The 21040-nt window shown below is 35.5% G+C and overlaps 1 protein-coding gene and 1 long non-coding RNA gene across 7 annotated transcripts in view; one reads left to right on the forward strand and one right to left on the reverse strand.

The window, feature by feature from the left end:
* Window positions 1–1995: 1995 nt before the first annotated feature.
* Window positions 1996–21040, reverse strand: part of bahd1 (bromo adjacent homology domain containing 1) — a 73274-nt gene continuing 54229 nt past the window's right edge. For 4 of the 6 annotated variants that reach the window (XM_021473209.3, XM_021473211.3, XM_021473210.3 and 1 more), the window contains 5 exons: window positions 11357–11730; window positions 8702–8861; window positions 8538–8617; window positions 4334–4425; window positions 1996–4252 (listed from right to left, as the gene is read on the reverse strand). In XM_021473209.3, coding sequence (XP_021328884.2) covers window positions 4069–4252; window positions 4334–4425; window positions 8538–8617; window positions 8702–8861; window positions 11357–11730 — 890 coding nt within the window. In that variant the 3' untranslated portion in view covers window positions 1996–4068. Of the gene's footprint in view, window positions 4253–4333; window positions 4426–8537; window positions 8618–8701; window positions 8862–11356; window positions 11731–17553; window positions 18044–21040 lie in introns of those variants that run through there. The other 2 variants (XR_012393457.1, XR_012393458.1) reach the window with 1 other exon arrangement.
* Window positions 17554–20867, forward strand: LOC141378607 (uncharacterized). The gene is made up of 3 exons (XR_012393482.1): window positions 17554–17975; window positions 18776–19045; window positions 19215–20867. It is a non-coding gene; the product is annotated as an uncharacterized lncRNA (long non-coding RNA).

Below are 21040 nucleotides of genomic sequence, written 5' to 3' on the forward strand. Positions count from 1 at the left end.
ATTTCTGTGCGGAGTTTGCTTGTTCTTCTCGTGCTCGCATGGGTTTTCCCAGGTTCTCCGGCTTCCTCCCACAGTCCAAAAAACACGCATCCTAAGTAAATCAAACACACCAAAATTGATACCATAGCCACGTTTAGCGAGTACACCTCTTCTCAGCCATATATATATATCTGTCATTAGCCAGAAATAAGCTGGAGGGAGTTCATCGATATCTACCTGAGCTTAAACTCCCCTCAACCTGCAAACGGAAGGGAGCCCAGGGCTCGGGGATTTCATAAGCTCAGGGCTCTCTCCCAGGATACATGCCAAAAGAGCTTTATTACCAATCATCAGCTAATTGTGAACTCTTGAAATGGTTATAAGTGACATGTTCAAGCAATTATATACAACATCTTTAATTTTTTCTCTGAGGTAAGGCAAGATCTCTACTTAAGTATCATACTTGGACTGAAAACATGCTTTATGCATTATAAAGCTTGAAGCATCAGAATCGGTTCTCAGTATTGGCCGATCACCATGACAAGGAATCAGTACTCCGTATCGGCTGCAAAAAATCCTGATCGAAGCAACCCTACAGTATATAGTTATATACAGTTGAAGTTAGATTAGCCCCCTGAATTACTTGCCCCCCTGTTTATATTTTTCTGTTTAATAGAGAGAACATTTCTTCAACACATTTCGAAGCATAATAGTTTTAATAACTTATTTCTAATAACTGATTTATTTTATCTTTGCCATAATGACATTAAATAATATTTTACTAGATATTCTTCAAGACACTTCAATACAGCTCAAAGTGACATTTAAAGGCTTAACTAGGTTAATTTGGCTGGTTAGGGTAATTAAGTAAGTTATTATATAACAATAGTTTGTTCTGTAGACTATCAAAAAAAAATTGCCTAAAGGGGCTAATAATGTGTACCTTAAAATAGTTTTTAAAAAATTAAAAACTGCTTTTATTCTAGCTGAAATAAAACAAATAAGAATTTCTCCAGAAGAAAAAATATTATCAGACATACTGTGAAAATTTCCTTGCTCTGTTAAACTTTATATTTAAATATATATATATATATATATATATATATATATATATATATATATATATATTTAAATATATATATATATATATATATATATATATATATATATATATATTATATATATATATATATATATATATTATATATATATATATATATATATATATATATATATATATATATATATATATATTATATATATATATATATATATATATATATATTATATATATATATATATATATATATATATATATATATATATATATATATATATATATATATATATATATATATATATATATATATACATACATACACACACACACACACACACATATATTTAAATATTTAAAAAATAAATAACTAAAATAATTCTGCCATCAACTGTATGCTTTCCTTTATTACTAAAGGGTCTTCAGTTTTCAGAAAATATTTTTCAAAGTTGTAAATAAAGATTATTAGAATAGGTTTAATAAGGACGGACAATTTGAAATGGTTATACAAATTTAAAAAATTCATTTTAAATCTGTTTCAAAAGCAATTCTTTTTTACATGTATAAAAAAATAATCTATTATGATTTTGTACAATCATTTTTAATCACCAATCACCAAAAAAGTAAAGGTTTCAGTTTGAATTTTTCTAACACTTTTAGTAATGAGCTCTTCTAATACACACTGTATTAATGTTAATTAAACATCGATTTCATGCAAGTTACCGCAACACCCAGAGCCTTCAGGAAAAATATTCACACATCTGAAGAAAACTTCATTACGTAATATGGATTTTCCGTGACAATTTTGACACCGATGCCTCAGGATGGCTTTGAGAAGCTGTTAACATCTCTCAGCCCATGTTAAACACATAATTACACGTTTCATCGCCCTCCACGTTAATACATCAGAAATGAAGCAGCTCAGTTTTCATTTAGCAAAACAAATGAGACAGGGAAGATTTGATGCTTATATATTATTTATTCCTTTTAAATATTTTCCTCTTATAATATACACTTCTATCTTAAATAATACAAATGCGCTGTGCTAGATCTATTATTTCAAAGAATGCCCAGTACTTCCATGCTGCACTGAAATATATATATTTATATATTTGTATAGACACGCTCGCCCACATACACACAAACAGCCATTCATCAAAGGAGCGAAGAGCTTGGAATTGATGGTCAGTTTCGTATACAGAGGAATGAACATTATCCTCTCTCCTTGTTTTGGTACACAACATGTTGTATCTGCCATCCAGAACATTCTGCTAGAGAAGTATACATTTAAAAAAAAAATATGCAAAGATTTTTCTTTAGTTTTTTTTTGTTTTTTTCTTTTTTTCACACAAACAGCGACCATTAAGGATCTACTCGACCACACCGCCAACCAAAGCAAAACGAGCTGGGCTTTAAATGTTCCGCGAAACTGCTATGGCATTAACACGTCTAAACTGGCATATCTGATGCTATGAAAAACAGAACGAAGGATCAAGATTATTTCACTTCTGCTTTTTGTATATTTTGGTCGACACTACTAAAGTTGGGCATGGGAATAGAACTATTAAAACACATAAATGATATCTTATAGCTTCATCACAATGACATAATTACTTCAGAATGATTAACATTCGCTCAAATCTCAATAAGGAATGAGTTCAGTGATTTCCATCTGAACATAAAAGTAAGACAACTTAGTCTTTATTAAAAACAAACAAACAAAAAAACAAACAAACAAACAAAAAGGTCCTCATTTATCATGAACCCTATGAATGTGACTCACATTAAGTCTTCTTTATTTTCAGAAACAAAAGCAGGGAGGCGTGAAGGTCAGCGCAGTGCGTTTAGACAATCTTTTCGATGGGGCAACATAATAATAATACAAAAATAAAAATAAAAAAAACGAGCAGGCCGAAAAACTTAAGGTAAAACTGATACCAATCGACCGGCATTTCTTCACATAGCAGACTGGTAACTATTCAAAGGCACGAACAGACCCACATAAAACAGCGTTCTCATATCATAATTAGCAATCTTGTAACAAAACTACCATGTAGGACGAGAAGCAAAGGGCACACGTCGAAAGCAGGCCTGTGCGCGCAAGATAAAGTTTGTCCATTCACATTTTGTAACTGACGGTTAAGCGAGTTCTCCTCTCGTATCTCTTTGTACACGTACGACAAATACACAGTATTTTCCTGCATTGGAGATCAGTAGCAGGTGACATGTTTTGAACGGAGTCAGACCGCTGACTCGGCGAATGATACGTTTTTAGTGCAAACTAATGGAGCTGCGACCGTGGATGTTAAGGAGTGGCGTGAAAACCTTTGGTTTGCTGGGAAGGCAGAAAACGGGAGGGGAAACTTGGTGTGGGATATAAGGCAAGTCATGACGGGTGACGGGAGGATGAAAGCTCATTACACATTGGTCAGAACGACACGTTAACCAAACGCATTCTGGAATATTTGGTCCGCCACGATAAAAGTAAGTCTGTGATCCCCGACACCCTGTTTTGTGAATGACTGATTGGCCAGTGCATTTGTGGATCGATCTGATTGGTGCCTCCTGAAAGACGGAGCTTGGGTTCGATTTATCGAAAAATAAATATATTTTTTAAACCTTCCGTCTACAGGCGATTCGTTTGACAAGGGCGCCCAAAAAAGAGATTATTAGAGCTCTATTCCATAATTCAAGGTCATTCTTAATGTACCTGCATTAATTACTTCATCTTGTTTTTGTTTTTACACTCATTCAGCAAATATAAAAGATAACTGCAAAAATAAATACTCAAATTTATGGAGTGAAAAATCACATTTTGGCGATCGGTACCTTTGAACTCAAGGTAGTTGTGCTCACAATGTCGTCTTATAAACAGTTTAGCTTTTCTTTTCTTTTTCTTAGGAGAGCATTTATCCTATAAGGGAAAACCAAAAGCAACACCTCGCTAAAGACCTGTGGCCATCCAGTTGATTGGGCTCTGATTGTGTCATAACGTTTTGGATTCTGGTTTCAGTGTATGGCTCCATTCAGACCTACTGCAGGTTTTTCAGCAGACGGCCGTAGCGGAAGTCGTAAACGTGACGGCAGACGAACACCAAGTCGGGGTCGATGTCGTTGGGCACGCAGCGATGAGCTGGGATTACATAGCTGGAAGGAGGGACCAGGGGGCTACGTTTGGGAAAGCCCTCCTCACGACACTTCACCAAGGCACAAAATCTGAAGAAGGGAAGATATTGAGTGATTACATGAAGGATATTGGGTGATGATTTGGCTGAGCTGATCAATATGATTTCTTACCTACAGTACTGTGCTAATGTCAACACATAGCACTTATCTTCAATACACGCCACACTGTTTTCATCCTGATGCCGAGATGCGAAAATCTCATTCTGGGGGAAAAAATAAAACACACAGAATCAGTATTTTATATGCAACTTAAAGGACACCTATGATGAAAATAAACTTTTGTAAGCTGTTTGGACAGAAATGTGTGCATGTGTAGTGTGTTCACTGACATATTGGAGTGATATAAACACAACAAGTCTCTTTTTTTAATTTCCTGATGTTAAAATAGGACCCAAATACTGATTTTGAGGCCCAATGCAACGTGATGTAGGAATGCGGTTTTCCCCACCCACAGATTTGATTGACAGGTGCCATGTCTCCATAATAACATGTATACACATGCCCAAAGAACATATATTTTGCAAAGAAACTGGGATTAAAATATCAGTTCCAACTCTATGATTTTAATAAGTTTAAAATGTTTTTTAAAAACAGCAAGTTCGCAATAAAGACAATAAAATCTGTGTGAGACTCATCATTTCAGAAAGGCTTGAATAAATTCTACTTCAAATACATGTAATAAACTTACTTGGTATTTTTGACTTATGAGCTTTATTTCTGTCTGTCTATCACTGACAGCTGATTATCTGACGCAAGGCATGATGAAAAGCAGACACGCATGTGGGAACGGTGGGCAGGGAGAAACAGCTCATTAGCATTAAAGGCCACAGGCTACAAAAGAGCAGCCCTGTACTACAAAAGAGCTACCCCAAGGTAATAATCTGGTATTTCGAGCTGAAACTTTACAGACACACTATAGAGACACCAAAGGCTTATCTCACATCTTGTAAAAGAGGTAAAAATAGGTGCCTCTTTAAGCTGTAAAAAAAAAAAAAAAAAAAAAAAAAAAAAAAAAAAAACATTTTATGACCAAAAATGTATTAGGTATTAAATTGAATATGGAGGGTGAAGATATTTTAAAGGTCCCCTGAAGTGCTTTAAAATGTGCATTTAAATTGATGTTTGTTGTAATCTGCACTGAAAATATGAAGAAAAAGTAGGACAGAGTATTTTTTAACACAGCTTTAGCAGTGAGAGTGGTTGAGATCAGGAGCATTAATGAAAAGCAAATGAAAAGCATCTTGAAGGGGGCTGGGCATGTCAGAAACTAGAGAGTATTTGATTGGTCAAGATTTGAGGTGACGTGAAAAGAACTGTTGATGTATTCAGACGGAAGTGACAGACTGCAAGCTTTATATGTTTATATCAGTTTTAAATTTTCTAAACATGATTTTTGTCACTGTTTTAGAGCACACTAGCTTATAGATATCCTTAAAACTAACAGACTGAAATTAACATCTAACATTTTTTGGTACATTTAAATGTAAAAAAAAATAAATAAATAAATAAAAAAAATTCACAAAAAATGTACTCTCAGGCCATCCAAGTTGTTTGAATTTTTTTCTTTCTTAGAACATTAAAAGCTTTTTAAATCAAAAGGGTGGTACTTGTGGAAAATGCAGATATGGCACATTACTTACTTAAGATGGTATGATGTCATCAAGTCTAATGTTTATACTAAAATGTATTGTGTACTTAATCTAAATCTCATGAAAGGTGATGTCAGCTTGACAAAAGAGGTGTTGTTTTTTTAACCAAAATATAAAATCATGGTCAGATTGCAAAAATTTTGTCTGGGTATAACATACAAAGTATACAGGCTACTAACTGCTGTTGGTAGCACTATAACTGCTATTTTGTGTTACAGTAAATTGTTGTTTATGTTCAGTGGATTAGATTTTATAGCAAACGGGTTATGTAAACTTGTGGTGTTTTATATTTTTAGCTGAAAGCAAAATTATTAGCTAAATTAGCCAATCAGCTAAAAAAGTACAAACACATTTTTAAACATTCATTCATTTTCTTTTAGGCTTAGTCCTTTTATTCATCAGGGTTCAACACAGCGGAATGAACCAACTTATCCAGCATGTGTTTTACACAGCGGATGCCTTTCCAGCCACAACCCAGCACTGAAAAACACCCACACACGCTCATTTACACACACATACACACACACCGCCTATGGCCAATTTAGTTTATTCAATTCACCTGTACCGCATGTCTTTGGACTGTGGGGGAAACCGGAGCACCAGGAGGAAACCCACGCAAACACGGGAAGAACATGTAAACTCCACACAGAAATGCCAACTGACCCAGCCGAGGCTCGAACCAGCGATGCTGTGAGGCAAGAGCGCTACGCGCTGCCCCACATTTGTAAACATAATAATATCAATAGCTAATTTCGAATAACTCATTTCATTAGCATTTGCCATGATGATAGTACATAATATTTTAATAGCTAATTGGCAAGATTTTAGTACTGAACATAAAGGGCTTAACTTGGTAATAATGTTAACTTTTATTCAAGCCAGACTAAAAGAAATATGAATTTCTCTAGAAGTAAAAATATTAAAGGAATTACTGTGAAAATGTCCTTGCTTTGTTAAAAATCACTTGGGAAATATGTGAAAAACTATATATATTTTGTTTTTTTACAAAAAGGGTAAACAATTTTGCCTTAATATTGCTGTAATATTTACATAAACTTTTAATGTATTATTTAACACAAAGATTTAAGCCATTTTTAAATGTCATCTAATATTGTTTCATGGCTCTTTTAATGTATCTTTTAAACTTTTGAAAAAAAAAAAAAAAACTATAGCGAGTTTATGCATGTCATTAGGCAAGAGGAAGATTCAGCTCAGGACTGTTTACCAAAGCTGTAAATTAATTATATAATATAGAAATTATAATATTTGCTGGCACTGATTCCCCACTGGTCAATGTGCTGTGCGAGTTTGAGTCTCAACTCATGGACCTCTACCACTTCCTGCCAATATTCTGTCAAAAAAGTATGTCTGAATTCATAGAATTCGAAAATCAGTATTCGAGAGGTACCCAGATGACTTACTACTTCCAGCGAGATTCGGAAGTGTGCATCCCATGCACGCTGTGCTATCCCATGATGTGCCACGAGTAAATTCATGAATGGGAGTGAAGCAACGCAACTGACACACGTAGGTCACATGACCATGACAAAATGATGGATGTACTACGTCTGAATTCCATTCATAATTTTCACATTTATACTGTATAGAACATACTTTTCTAACAGCCGAGTAGTAGGTTTACATTCAAATGCAGTACCAAGTGAGTAGTAGGCGGTTTTGGACGCAGCCTATAGAATACACAAGACATGTCACTTGTATTGTTTTGAATGGAGAAAAGTTAAACAGTCAATTTGGCTTATAAAGCTTGCATTCTAGTACAGGAGCCAATCGTCAATTGATATATGGCGAATAAATCCTGCCTTCTAGTACAGAACCTAATCATCGATCACTATAGAGTGATAAAACTCCAGGGGAGGGACTTGGACTAGACGTAAGATTCTGCAGAACTTATGAGACAGTTGTTGTTTAGTTTTATTAGTGATTCTTAATATGAAATTCAATCATAAGCTTGGCAAGTACCTTTGAAGAATTTGATGTTTCCCTATTCAGACAGAATGCCCGAGCATACCGCCCAAGAGGCATTTTAAAAATGGCCGCTGAATGAAATGACTTGTCTTAAAGGGACTTTGATTCTGTCCAAACATAATAAAAGTCAATAATGTCAAAAATAAATCTTACAAATTAAAAAACAACATCTTTATAATGTTGTAATTAATGTTCGGTTCTTTGAACAGACTGATTTTTTGGCTTCATAACAAGAGTTCATTGTACTTGCAGGAGCAACAAGCATTAATTCTGTTTTTATGAGTTTATTTCTGACTCCCAAAGAATCAGTTGCAGTTGACCAGCATTTTATGATTCAGTAAAGATCTTCGATTTAGCTACAAATTCTCTTTAATGTTCTTGTAAAGAAAAAAAGCCATCTGCATTTAAGATTTTTAGCCTGAGGATAAATTAAAAGCACATTTGAATTATAGGATGAAAGTCCATATAAATGTTCTCAGTGTTAAATGATGTTAATAATCCGTTTGCAATTGCTGGGAATCATTTGCTTGTCCAGTGTTCCTATTCCACTGGTTTACTGAACAGAGGAAACTTGTTCTGCCTACTTCCTCCATGCAACTCATAATCAAAGGAAGTTCAATGTTGACATTGCTAGTCCCCTGAGGACCACAATGCGGTGCCATGAACCGTTGTAGACTCACCTCACAGTGCATGCTGGGAATGCGACCCCCCTGAGTGTGTTCTGGGCGATAGTACCAAAACAAGCTCATCATCAGCTCCCCTATAAGAGAGAATCCAGTGTTATGAGCTTTTCTGTGACTTTCATTGATGTATTGGATTTAAGAGTGTTAAGAGGAAGGCTTACCTGACTCAGGGTCATCCCAGAAGGCAGAGACTTTGGCCACGTAAGGCAAGGACTTCTTCCTGGGACCTGAGCGCAGTAGCACTGTGTCTCTGACCCTGATAACCTCTCCATCTCTCTGCACTCCTTCATAGCACCGCCGCAGGGATGCCGAGTCCTCAGCCTTCAATCAAAAAACACAAGCACATTGCACTTTATGTTATTAAATTATACGCTTTTTATCATACTCTTTCAGGAATTTGAGGTGTTGAATCCAGCCGAAACAAACCAGGTAGACGGTGGGTTGCTAGAATGACTATTCGTTTCAAATATGGATAACTTTTAACTTGATGCAATAAAATAAACTCAAGCCATTCAAATAAAAAAAATGTTTAAAGACATATAATTGTACATGATCACACCAGAGGCGCTTGATAGGAGATAAATGATTCCAATAAAAACTGTCTGCACTAAGCATGGGCCGATATAAGATTCTGATGGTGTGTTAACCTTGGATAATAATATCAGTTTCATGGTACCACAGTATTGTGATTACTGCTCTAAAGTATGTTTTTTTGAATGTCTGGGTAAAAAACAATGTTTGAACACAATATATTTGATTATCAGAAACATTTTAAATATTTGATCAGTAAACATGTCAGGCTAAATAATTCAAATGAATCATTGACTTCTGCTGTCTTAATTAGTTTATAAACAGATTACTTTACAATTTAAAACAGCATCTTGGATATCTTTTCTGCTGAATATACTGTTGTCAAAAAAACAAAAAAAAAACGTAAACAAAACATCTTACATATGCCGTAAGAAAGGTATAGCAGAAAATGTCGGTTATTTTAAACCTTGACTTGCTAAACTGCAGTACACCTTGAAAATGGTTATCGTCCCATGCCTAATTTTCAGTCTGTCCACATGCTAATTAAAACACTGCAGTTTAAAAAAATAAAAGAAGTGTGGAAAAAATCACGTTTTCACATCATGTTTTTTTCTTGTGTTAGTTTTGGTCACACTTTATTTTGATGGTCGGTTTTTTTGAATTTAAGTTAAATTGCATCTACATGCCAATTAATTCTCGTTAGATTGTAAGTAGACCGTTAGGTTGGTGTTAGGGTTAAGGTTGGGGTTAGTGTAAGTTGACTTGTACTTTCTTATAGTCAGTTAAATGTCTGTTAAAGGAGCAGTATCAACAGATATTAAGCAGACAGTCTAATACTAATATGGACTATCAAAATAAAGTGTTACCCTAGTTTTTTGTGGGCTTAATAAGCTTCAATTTTTTATCACAAATACAGTGAAGTAGCAAAATTAAAATTGTAATTTTAAATATTTGTTTAACATTTTAATGTTTCTTAAAATGTCATTTATTTTTACACTTATACATGCAGGGTTCCAAATAACTCATTCATGTTGTCCCAACACAAATTGATTAAGTTAACTATTAACAATTAAGTGGATTAAACATATAACAATTAAGTTGCTCCCGAAATATCTCAAGAACTGTGTTGTTTAAGCTCATTTTAAATAATTAATTTGAATAAGAAGTAAAAATAGTTTTTTGAGTGTAAGTACTATCTATAAACTCCCCCACAACCGAACCTTAACCTACAGTGCTCAGCGTAATTGAGTACACCCCATTTTGAAAATATTATAAATGGATTGAAATATCCATTTCTCAGTGAATATAGGCAATGTATTTAGGTGCATTCAAACGAAACAGAAACAGATTAAACAGATATATTTATAAAATAATATAATAAATAAATAATTAAAATTGAAAGATAAGACAATTAAATTCAAGCAAATTATCTTAAAATTACAATCAACAATTAAAAAAACAATATTTGTTGCTTTTAAAATGTGTATTTAATATTTTTCTATAACATAAAAATTTGGGTGTACTAATTTTTGGACCATTATTGTAAGTTATTTTGTTATACGTGCTCCAGATTTGGCTTCAGTACTGACTAATCTAATGTACTGTATATGCACAAATATAATATTCTAAAGCTTCCTATTAAAAATATTGATTTAAAAGATAGATTTGTGAGGGGTGTACTTATATATGCTGAGCACAGTATGTGGTTACCTTATATACACAGTACTATCTTAGGCAAGTACATTAAGTACGCATACTTTAAAATAAAGTGCAACCAAAATAGCATTACAGTATCATATCTGACAAGGGCAGGACTAGAGCAGCTCAAAGACTTAATGCATGACTCAGCAGTGTGTTTGATTAAACAGATTTGCAATAAAGATTTAATAATTTCTATTAATTGCAGATTTTTCGGTTCATAAAAAAAAACACTAAATATGGAAAAAAAAAAAACCATCCTGAATCAAATGTTTTAAAACACAAGTGCTTATTGTCTGTGGTTTACCCACAGGCTACTGAAAATATGCTAAGGAAATATTTATTTCAAAGCACCTCACTGAAATGTAATAATAATGTCCTTTCCGATGAATGTTTACCACTGACATTTTGCAACAGCTGTTCTAAGTAAACGGCCTGGGGCATCATTTTGCCATTTGCCATGAATAAACAGAAACTCTTTCAATGTCTTTCAATGCTCTACATCAAGTTCCTGCCACCTAAATGTCTTTTAAAGAAACTTCCACTATGCCAGTCATGTGTCAGGACGGGGCGGCTGGAGTACGTACCACGATGAACACTTCCTTTTCTGTTGCCACACCAACAGGCAGCCAGCCGTTTGTTGCCCGGCGACGGCTGATCTTAGACTGCTTGGCAGCGCCACTGCCATGGCCTGATCCCAGCTGGCCATCCTTTATATGGGGGCAAACAGCAGAGTCCCGCACCCCAGAGCGAGAGCCACTGGGCGGCTTGGCTCTCTGAGGACATTCCCGTCCCACTCGAATCTGCACCTGGGATCGCCCAGTGTCAGGAAGAGGCGTCTGGAGGTGGGGCACTGACTGGGTGGGTGGAGGCACACTGGAGATGGGGCAGATGGACAGAGGCAGGGCAGAAGGCATCGTGATGGACGAGCTGCGGTCATCCAGAGGGTAAGAGTAGTCTTCTAGATGGTGGTGGAGGAAGCAGAAAACACTGGTTCATTAAATGCTCAACATGCATTTACAGCCATAAACAAACACCATATTGGATGTAATACAACACAGCAGACTAATGCAGTCATAAATGAGTCAGTGTGCCAGATGCTGTGTGGTCAGATGCAAAGCTAAGAGCTGGAAGCACAATTATACACAACCTTGAGAGGAATGGATTTTTATGACAGGAACTAGAGTATGTATCAAATGTGAAAATGGTGGAACAATTGATTAACACATTGTTGTGTTTAACACACAAACAGCTAAGTTTACATTATTTTTTTTAACTAATTTACCATATGGACAGTTACTGTATTCCAATAAGCCTTATAGTGGCTGAAGAATAAACAAAAGATTAAACTACTTCCGCTGATTCAACCGGATTAATCAACACACGACCACAACAACATATGGTTTTATATATGGAGATTTACTGCTGATTACAGAACCAGCTTTTCTGAAAATTGCACATGACAATATCATGTGATTTATCATGCAGCTCTAACACCTCCTAAGAAGGGTGTTAATGTTAGTGGAAATGACTTGTATAGAACTATATACAGTATGTACTGTACGCTCATTGGAAACAAGGCATAAGATATGCCTTGTCCAAAAACAATGATCTACAGTCCCTGATTGAGACACAATTTAAACTGGGTCATGCACCGGACCAATGATGAACCAATTTAATTATTAACAGCGCTTTATTTCATCACGGTTAATTAATCATAATTAATTAATCCTCAACACAGTGTTTCTGCACAGACCAAAACAGCTGCAACTAAAAGTTATGCCAACTGTGCGCTAGTTTGAAGTTCTGAGTTTATACACCAAGGCTCATACGCACGAACACTGGATTAACTATGGCTGAGACTTTTAACTAAGAGCTGTTTACATATTCATGTTTTGCCTGCGCAAGTTCGTCATTTCATTTCTTGCACGCATATTGGCTCTCGCTTTTCAAGCGCAAAAACCATGATCTACAGTACCTGATTGAAACACAATTTAAAGGGGGTCACACACCAGACTAGGAATGCAACGATTAACCGATTTCACGATTAACCGCACTTTAATTCGTCACAGTAAATTAATCGTAAAGGCTTCAACACCGAGTTTCTGCACGGACCAAAACAGCTGCAACTAAAATTAATGCTAACTGTGCACTAGTTTGAAGTTCCGAGCTTGTACACCAAGTTGCAAGCACACTGGATTAACTATGGCTGAGGCTATTAACTAAGAGCCGTTCACATATTGCATCATTTGCGCGCACAAATTTGTTATTTCTTTTCTTGCATTCATATTGGCTCAGGCTTTTCAGGTGCATCTAGTTGAAAAAAAAATGCCACGGTCGCTCGTTTTTGTGATTGTTTTAGAACTTCCGATTAAGTCGCCTATGGGAGAAATTACTAGAATAAAGAAACAGCAGAAAACGGTCAAACTACTTGCTCTAAAAACAAGTGTTTGCATGACTATACAGACAAAATTTCAATTTCTTTTTAACAGAAAGAAGTTTTTTTCAACCTATTTCTAAACATAATAGATTTAATAACTAATTTCTTTTTTTTTTTGCCATAATGGCAGTAAATAATATTTTACTAGTTTTTTCAAGATACAAGCATTCAGCTTAAAGTGAAATTCAAAGGCTTTAATAGGGTAATTAGGCAAGTCATTGTATAACAGTAGTTTCTTCTACAGACAATGAAAAAATATGCTTAAGGGGGCTAATAATATAAAATCCAGAAGAAAAAATATAGGAAATACTGCAAAAAAAAATCCTTGCTCTTATAAACATTATTTGGCAAATACTTATAAAAAAATTAAAATAAAATATATAAAAAAATCAGAGGACAGATAATAATTATGACTTCAACTGTAATTGTTCTGACTAAACATGATTACAACTATTACCAAAATAATCGTGATTATGATGTTACCCATAATCGAGCAGCCCTAAGACAAATACTATTATTTATTTATACTTACTTTTATTCATAGTTCGGTCATTTATTTTCAGTGTAAAATTATGACTTATGTTTAAATGCCACAACCTTTTAGCACTTATGTTTGAATCCAAAGAGAAATGGACTATTGATTTATTATTATTATTATTATTATTATTATTATTATTATTATGTGCTGTATTAATTGATTACTGAGCAGCAATAAATAACACTTTAAAATATAAAGAGTTTTCATGTGATTTTCTACACTAGTAGAGTTTTGAAATTAATGAATGTATATTAATCGTGATCATAGTAAATCCGTGATTAGTCCTCAGACTATAATCGTACAACCAAAATCTATAAATCGCTGCATTCAGACAAGTGGACATTGTTGCAGCTCAATTAGTGTAACAGCACCTTCAAAGCACCTTTTAACCTCCTGATCACTTTTAAAAGGGTTTAAAAACTTCAGAAGCTGTTAGTTTCAGTTCATGCGGTGTGTGCGGTAACTGCGGATAAAAGAAACGATTTGACGACCTATATTAAGCTGACCAATCTAGAGGTAAGAAAACCATACAAAATGAAGATGGCAGTATCACTGTGAATCTGAACCTTAAAAAGGGAACTAAGTTCAGCAGAAATAGCAAGTGCTGCATGTGTTGTAGGGATCTTTTTATTTATAAACCATTTACCACTAACAGACAGTAAGTGTTTTGACCAATAACTATTGACAGGAAAATGGTTTTAAAAATACCGTATGCAACCATTGTAAAACATTACAAATAAGGCTAAACATCTGTCAGAAAACACTGAAAAGTAAAAAGAATGAAGTGCACTTTTCTCATTAACAACTTTGCATATGGCACATTGGAGAGCAGCTGTGTTATAAAGCTGTTAGAAACTTTTTAAATGTAACCGTTGTTCAGAAAGGAACAAACATGAAGACATAAGCAGCTATTATAAAACAAAACATACAAATTATAATGGTGATATAATTATAATGAGCAGTTTTCTAATTGCTGTGACTCAAGGATGTCATAAGGTTTGTGTGGGCATTTAAAAAAACATGACCAAACTGTGGGCCAAGAGTGGATGAGCCAATCTTGGGAAACCTCCTGTCAATTGCTTATGCAGTTCCCATAGTGATGAGGAAATTTGAGGTGTGAGCCGGTGTGTGTGATGCATTCTTCTAGTAATGCATCAAAAGAGTCGTCTTAAACTCTAAAATCAAGCATTATTTACTCATCTCATGCTGCGCCAAAACTGTACTGCAGCCCATCTTTACTTGTGGCGTGCACACGTTCAACATTCATTCATTGTCCTTCAGATTAGTCTCTTTTTCAGAGGTTGCAACAATGGAATGAACCGCCAACTATTCCAGCAAATGTTTTACACAGCGGATGCCCTTCCAGCCACTACTCAGTACTGGGAAACATCCATACACACTCATTCACACAAACACACTCATACACTACGGCCAAGTAGTTTATTTAATTAACCTTTGAACTGGGGGAAACTAGTGCACCCAGAGGAAGCCCACGCGAACACAGGGAGTTTAAAACTTCACACATAAATGGCAACTGTCTTGGCCGGGACTCAAACCAGCGACTTTCTAGCTGTGAGGTGACAGTGCTAACAACTGAGCCACCATGCCAAACAACATATATTGTATTTTGTTTATCAATACAATTTTAACACGGACTTAATTGGTGCCATTTTGGGGAACTTGACATTCTTTAGTCACAACTACTCAATCCCTCGATTAATAAATCGACTTTTAACTTCAATATTTAACCTTAAAGAATGCTTAAATTCATTACACTATCAGTCATAAGAGAAAAAAATTTAGATTTTGGAAAAATCTTTCAAAGTTGAAAGATGTGGATGAAAAGGCAAACAATAAACCGAAATAATGATACGTTCACCCCTAAACAAAAAAGTCAGCCCAAAAATGTTTTATTTGCATTATTATACCTAAATAGAAGTACCCAAAAGTGCTTTAATATTATCTGTTATTTCTTGCAAAACAATCCATTAAAAACAGCGACATTTATAAAACAATATACAGTGGTTTCTCGCTATAACACGGTTCATCTTACGCAGCCTCGCAGATTTTTTGTGTGCCATTTGACATGCTTTTTTCCTACAGTGGATACAGTTTTTTTTTCTACAGAGGACTTTTATACAGCTTCATTGTGTTCTGCGCCCTGACAGGCTGTAGACCATGTCAATCAATCTCCTCTGTGCAGTGTCTCCTGTACAGTACAGAATGCGTTCAGCTTGCCAAATTTATTTAAATCTGCAAATACTAGCAGTGTTACTGAAGTGCTGAACTGTATGTTTGCAAGTTTTCTCCCCACAATGTCGACAAAACATTCTGCATCATCAAAGGCACCTGCGGTAACACCCAAATAGCAGAGGAACATGCTAACCATACCACAAAAATTTGGACTTCTGGACATGCTAAAGAAAGATAAAAATTACACAGCTAAAGAGCGCCATTACTGAAGAAATAAATGAGGATCAATAGTTTTGATCTTTGGTTTCATTCTATAATACTGGACTTATTTTTCTATGACGGTTTGAACTTTTTTCTATGACGGTTTGTGAGTATTTAAACGAGAGAAAAGGGTGAAAATGTTAACGCCTGTCTGAGAAAAGTGTAGTTTAGTGGGGGTTTCTGCACCCTTAAGAAATCTATAATAATAATTGTAAAAGTAAAGCAGACTACTTTATTATGCAGATTTCACCAATAACGGGTTATTTTTAGAATGTAACTATGAATAATAAGGGACCACTGTACAACAAAAATGTATTATATATGTTTTCAGATATATAATTGGTTTTTAGCATTAGAAATACTAATGGGACTAAAGGAGTCATGCATACTAGCAGATTAATCATCACAGAATCATAAAAAATGTTTAGTTTAGGGCAGCTTTGGAGGTCTATTTACTCTCCATTAAATCTTACATTTTGGGGGTGCTCTTAAACATAACTGGGAATCTAGTATGCTACAGGGTTTGATCTTTGATCACTTAATGTGGTTAAGTCTTCAATTCATGCAAAGTCAAATTACCCCATGTGACTTAACTGAAATCATCCAATTACCTCTTTCGATTTACGGTTACTGTTCACTGCTATAAAGAAACAGAATGAGTTTTTTCACAACTGATTAACTAGTTACTGGCTTTAACAGATCGAACCTTTTGTGAGCAAGATCAGGAACTCAAGACAGGTTTATCAGCACCATCAGCTTTTCCTTTCCCTGAGGTCTGCCATCAATGAATACCAAACACAGACATTTTATTACAATCCGGAATCCCAGAAATCTAATAGGAGGCAACAAGCGTAAATTGAACTCCAATTCTGATCAAATCAAACAGCCCACAGACTAAGTGCACACAATGAGATGTGGCTAAAGCGGTAATCGCACTCTGTCTGCACAAATAAAGGATAACAATACTTTAGATAACCCTGTTCACTGTGCACCCATCTGGGTTAGAAAAAAAGTAATGCAGTCATTGTACATTCACTCAAGCGTGAAGTGTTGTATTATTGAAGAAAATCTTCACTTCTCCCCACAGTATAGACAGCTTTAATCAATTTGCACTCTCCTAATAGTCCATTTTTAGCACATACGTTATTGAACACCTCAATATAGCAGACGGAGCTTGCAATGCGAGAGTATCTTTTGTAAGTGTACAGCTTTCTATTTTCAACAATTGCACAATTTGCACAATTTAAAATGATTGTTTATCCCCAAAATAAATCTGACATAATTTTACTCACCCTCTATTAGTTTCAAAACTATGTATTGAGTTATCAAGTCTATTGAGTTTCTTTTTTTTTGAAGAGAAATTGAACTTATTGTGCAGATAGAAAAGGCAAACGCAATTCTTAGTGGCACCAAAATGAATGCAGTTTTATTGTATTGAATATATATTTTTACATTTCCCCTTACTATGTAAACACTATGAATTTAACTTTTAAAAAAAGCCATCGTTCCACATTAACATAACTTTTTTTTTGCTCTCCCATCTCAACCCTATTCTCAACCCTCCGATCTCAACCCTCCCCTTGCAGCCACTAGAAGCCCAATCCCAATTCTACCCCTTGTCCCAATTCTCTTTAGCTTGAAGGTGTAGGGTTAAGTGGAAAGGGCTAGATAGAAAAGACAGAAAAGTGTGGTGTTTGGAATTTACTTTTTACCGTGATTGGTTGGTGTTTTCTTGTGTTTACATAGATGAATATAACCACGGTGTAAATGCACAGTATAGTTACGAGCTATGCCACATTGTATCATTCTAATAACATGATATCGTTGCCTTCTGTGATTTTCCTGAAGATGAATAGCAAAAAAATAACACTCATATGAAGCAAGAGATCAATGAAGCAATGACATATGAAGATGTGTGCAGGTGTTGTAGTGGTGTCTTATTTCTTAGGGGTAAATTTTGAAGCCCTTTCCCTTCACAATCTGTTTCAAGGGCCAAAGGGAATAGGTAGAGGAAGGGGTGGGGCTAAAAAATTGATTTGGGCCTTATGCTATAGTAAGACGAAAAACTAATTTTGAGTAATAATGTTCATCAAAATAAAATGAAGTTAAAGTTGTGATAAAAGAAAAACGGGAGGTCTAAAGTTAAAGTACTGCAATAAGACTGTCAGAAGTTTCAAAGATCTGAGATTTTATTACATATTTTTCTTCTCAGATAATAACACATAGTTTTACAATACAACTGCTAAGTAATTGCCGTTGTATAGTGTTTTTAATTTGAATTAGCTAACTCAGAAGTGTTTGGATGTAACTGGCCCTTTAGCAACATTAAGCAAAATTCGATCTAAAAGTTTGTTTCCTTTTTTAATTCAATTCATTGTGATAATGTTAAAACATTGCTCCCAACTACGGGAATTGCAGGATTTTCCAACCAGGAACTGAACACAGATTAGCATGATCTTATCTTAGAAACAGGCTCAGCCATTACACCATCCGCGTTTAAGTGCGAGTAATTTCAAGCAAATGTCGAGTAAAACCAAAATAATGTAGGCTTTTGTGTAGGCTTGTATTTTACAGTACTGTAAAACACTTAAACATGTCTCTGTCATTGTTTTCAAACTATAATTTTTGATTTACCAGAGTCACAACAGTGCAAATTTCACATGTCACAACCATAACAGAGAGATGTCACACCCATAACAAAGCTTTTTCCTCATACGTGCAAAAATGTTAAATAAATGTTCTTTAGTGAGAGTAACTCTTATTTTTTTGATTAGCATTATTTCTTTAGGGTTGTGCAGTTTAATTCACTGAATTTCTACAAAGTATATTGTATACTGTAAACTTGTGACTGTTTTGCTCACATTCATTCATTCATTTTCTTGTCGGCTTAGTCCCTTCATTAATCCGGGGTCGCCACAGCGGAATGAACCACCAACTTATCCAGCACGTTTTTATGCAGCAGATGCCCTTCCAGCCGCAACCCAACCCATCCACCTGTACCACATGTCTTTAGACTGTGGGGGAAACCGGAGCACCCAGAGGAAACCCACTTGAACACAGGGAGAACATGCAAACTCCACACAGAAACGCCAACAGACCCAGCCGAGGCTCAAACCACTGACCTTCTTGCTGTGAGGCAACAGCACTACCTACTGCGCCACTGTGTCGCCCCTTGTGCTAAAATACCAGACTCAAGTATTTTTGCTTTTGTTTAAATAGAAGTAGAAGAAGCAAAAAATATTTAAAAATGCAAATTGACCAGAGGTTCATTCTTCGTACCTCGCTTAAAAGATTTAAGATGATTTGACAGATCCTGGATCTTTTAATCTTGATAAAAGATCTCTGGCTAATTTGGTTCTTCAGACAAGTTTGCAAATGAGATAAAATTGTCTGGATGAACTGATCTGAGATCTGTATATGTTGTGAAGGACAGATCTATCGCTCCACAAAATCATGATCAGCAATACAATGATTGGCTGACGGCACAGCAGTATAATGACATCATCTGATTAATTTTCATTTAACATTCTTCATAGGACAAAAGAAAACAGGTAAGAATTTATCACTTGAGTAAATGTTAATTTTTGTGTGAACTATCCCTTTAATAGTCATCCGAATGCAGCAGTTTTAAAGTAACACTACGTAATGCCTCTGCTATACTTGTTTGTCTTAGCACAGTAAAGTCATGCTGTACCTAAAGAGAAACCCGCAGAGAGTCAGATCGGTGTCTCATTAACGGAGATTACAGCGAGTGAAAAATGACATTGTATAACCCAGCCGTGTGGTTAAAAAGCGACGAGGGAGCAGGTCTGCGGAGGTCTCTGGTTCGCAAGAGGCTGCGCGACCACAGCTGCCGCCTCACAATGAACAGACAGTTCAAGACTCCTGCCAACAAAAATAAACCAGCACCCTCCCCACCTGTGGCAATTACTCACATTCAAACCAGCAGCGAGCAGACTGCAGGGAACATGCAGCCACAATGACACGGCTGGGGAAGGGAATTTCATTTCATTTGTCTCCCATTCATGCCATTCGCGAGTCCTTGATGCGACGTCGATGGGGTTTCTTAATGTCACTGTATTTGTTGTGCGCACCTTCAGATCAATCACTTTTAAGACCGCTTGAGCTCATTCACAAAGACGTCTACTGCTGAGACTGGGTCAAGGATGTGGATACAAATATGGTATAGGATGACGGTGATGAATGGAAATCACTTCATCAGTCTCAGAGATAAACGTTCCTGAAAAATTCAGTCGTTTGTTATTTTACAAACTGATATGAGCTTGAGAACTCTTTAGTAAACCTTTAAGGACAATTAAAATGTTATACTCATTTGTTTTATTGATAAAACAATGTCATGCTAACATTCTAAAGCTTTGGGCTTTGTAAGATTATTTTTAAGAATATTGTAAAATATTTGAGCAATTCAAAATAATCTGGTTTAATTTGTATATATATTTTAAAGGGCACCTACTTTACCCATTTTTTAAAAGACAGTCTTTCATGTCTCCAGAATGTGTAAGTTTTAGCTCAAAACCCCCATTAGATGATTTATTATTACCTGGAATTTTCTGCTCTGAACACTATGTAGCTGTTTCTGTTGCTTGTGTCTTTAATGCTAGCTCTCCCCACCCACTGTTCACATGTGCCTGTCAGAGTGTGCCACAATCTCCACCTCGGCTGCATCAGATAAACAGCACAGTGACAGACATAAAGCGGATCTCACGTAACATTTGTGAGAAATACTACAGTAAGAATTTCCTGGCTGCTTTGCACAGTCCTGTCTTGTTGATATGATTATACGTGTTACTACGGATATGCGTTACTACGAAGACGTAT

The sequence above is a fragment of the Danio rerio genome, chromosome 17 (assembly GCF_049306965.1).
Source record: "Danio rerio strain Tuebingen ecotype United States chromosome 17, GRCz12tu, whole genome shotgun sequence".
Taxonomy (NCBI): domain Eukaryota; kingdom Metazoa; phylum Chordata; class Actinopteri; order Cypriniformes; family Danionidae; genus Danio; species Danio rerio.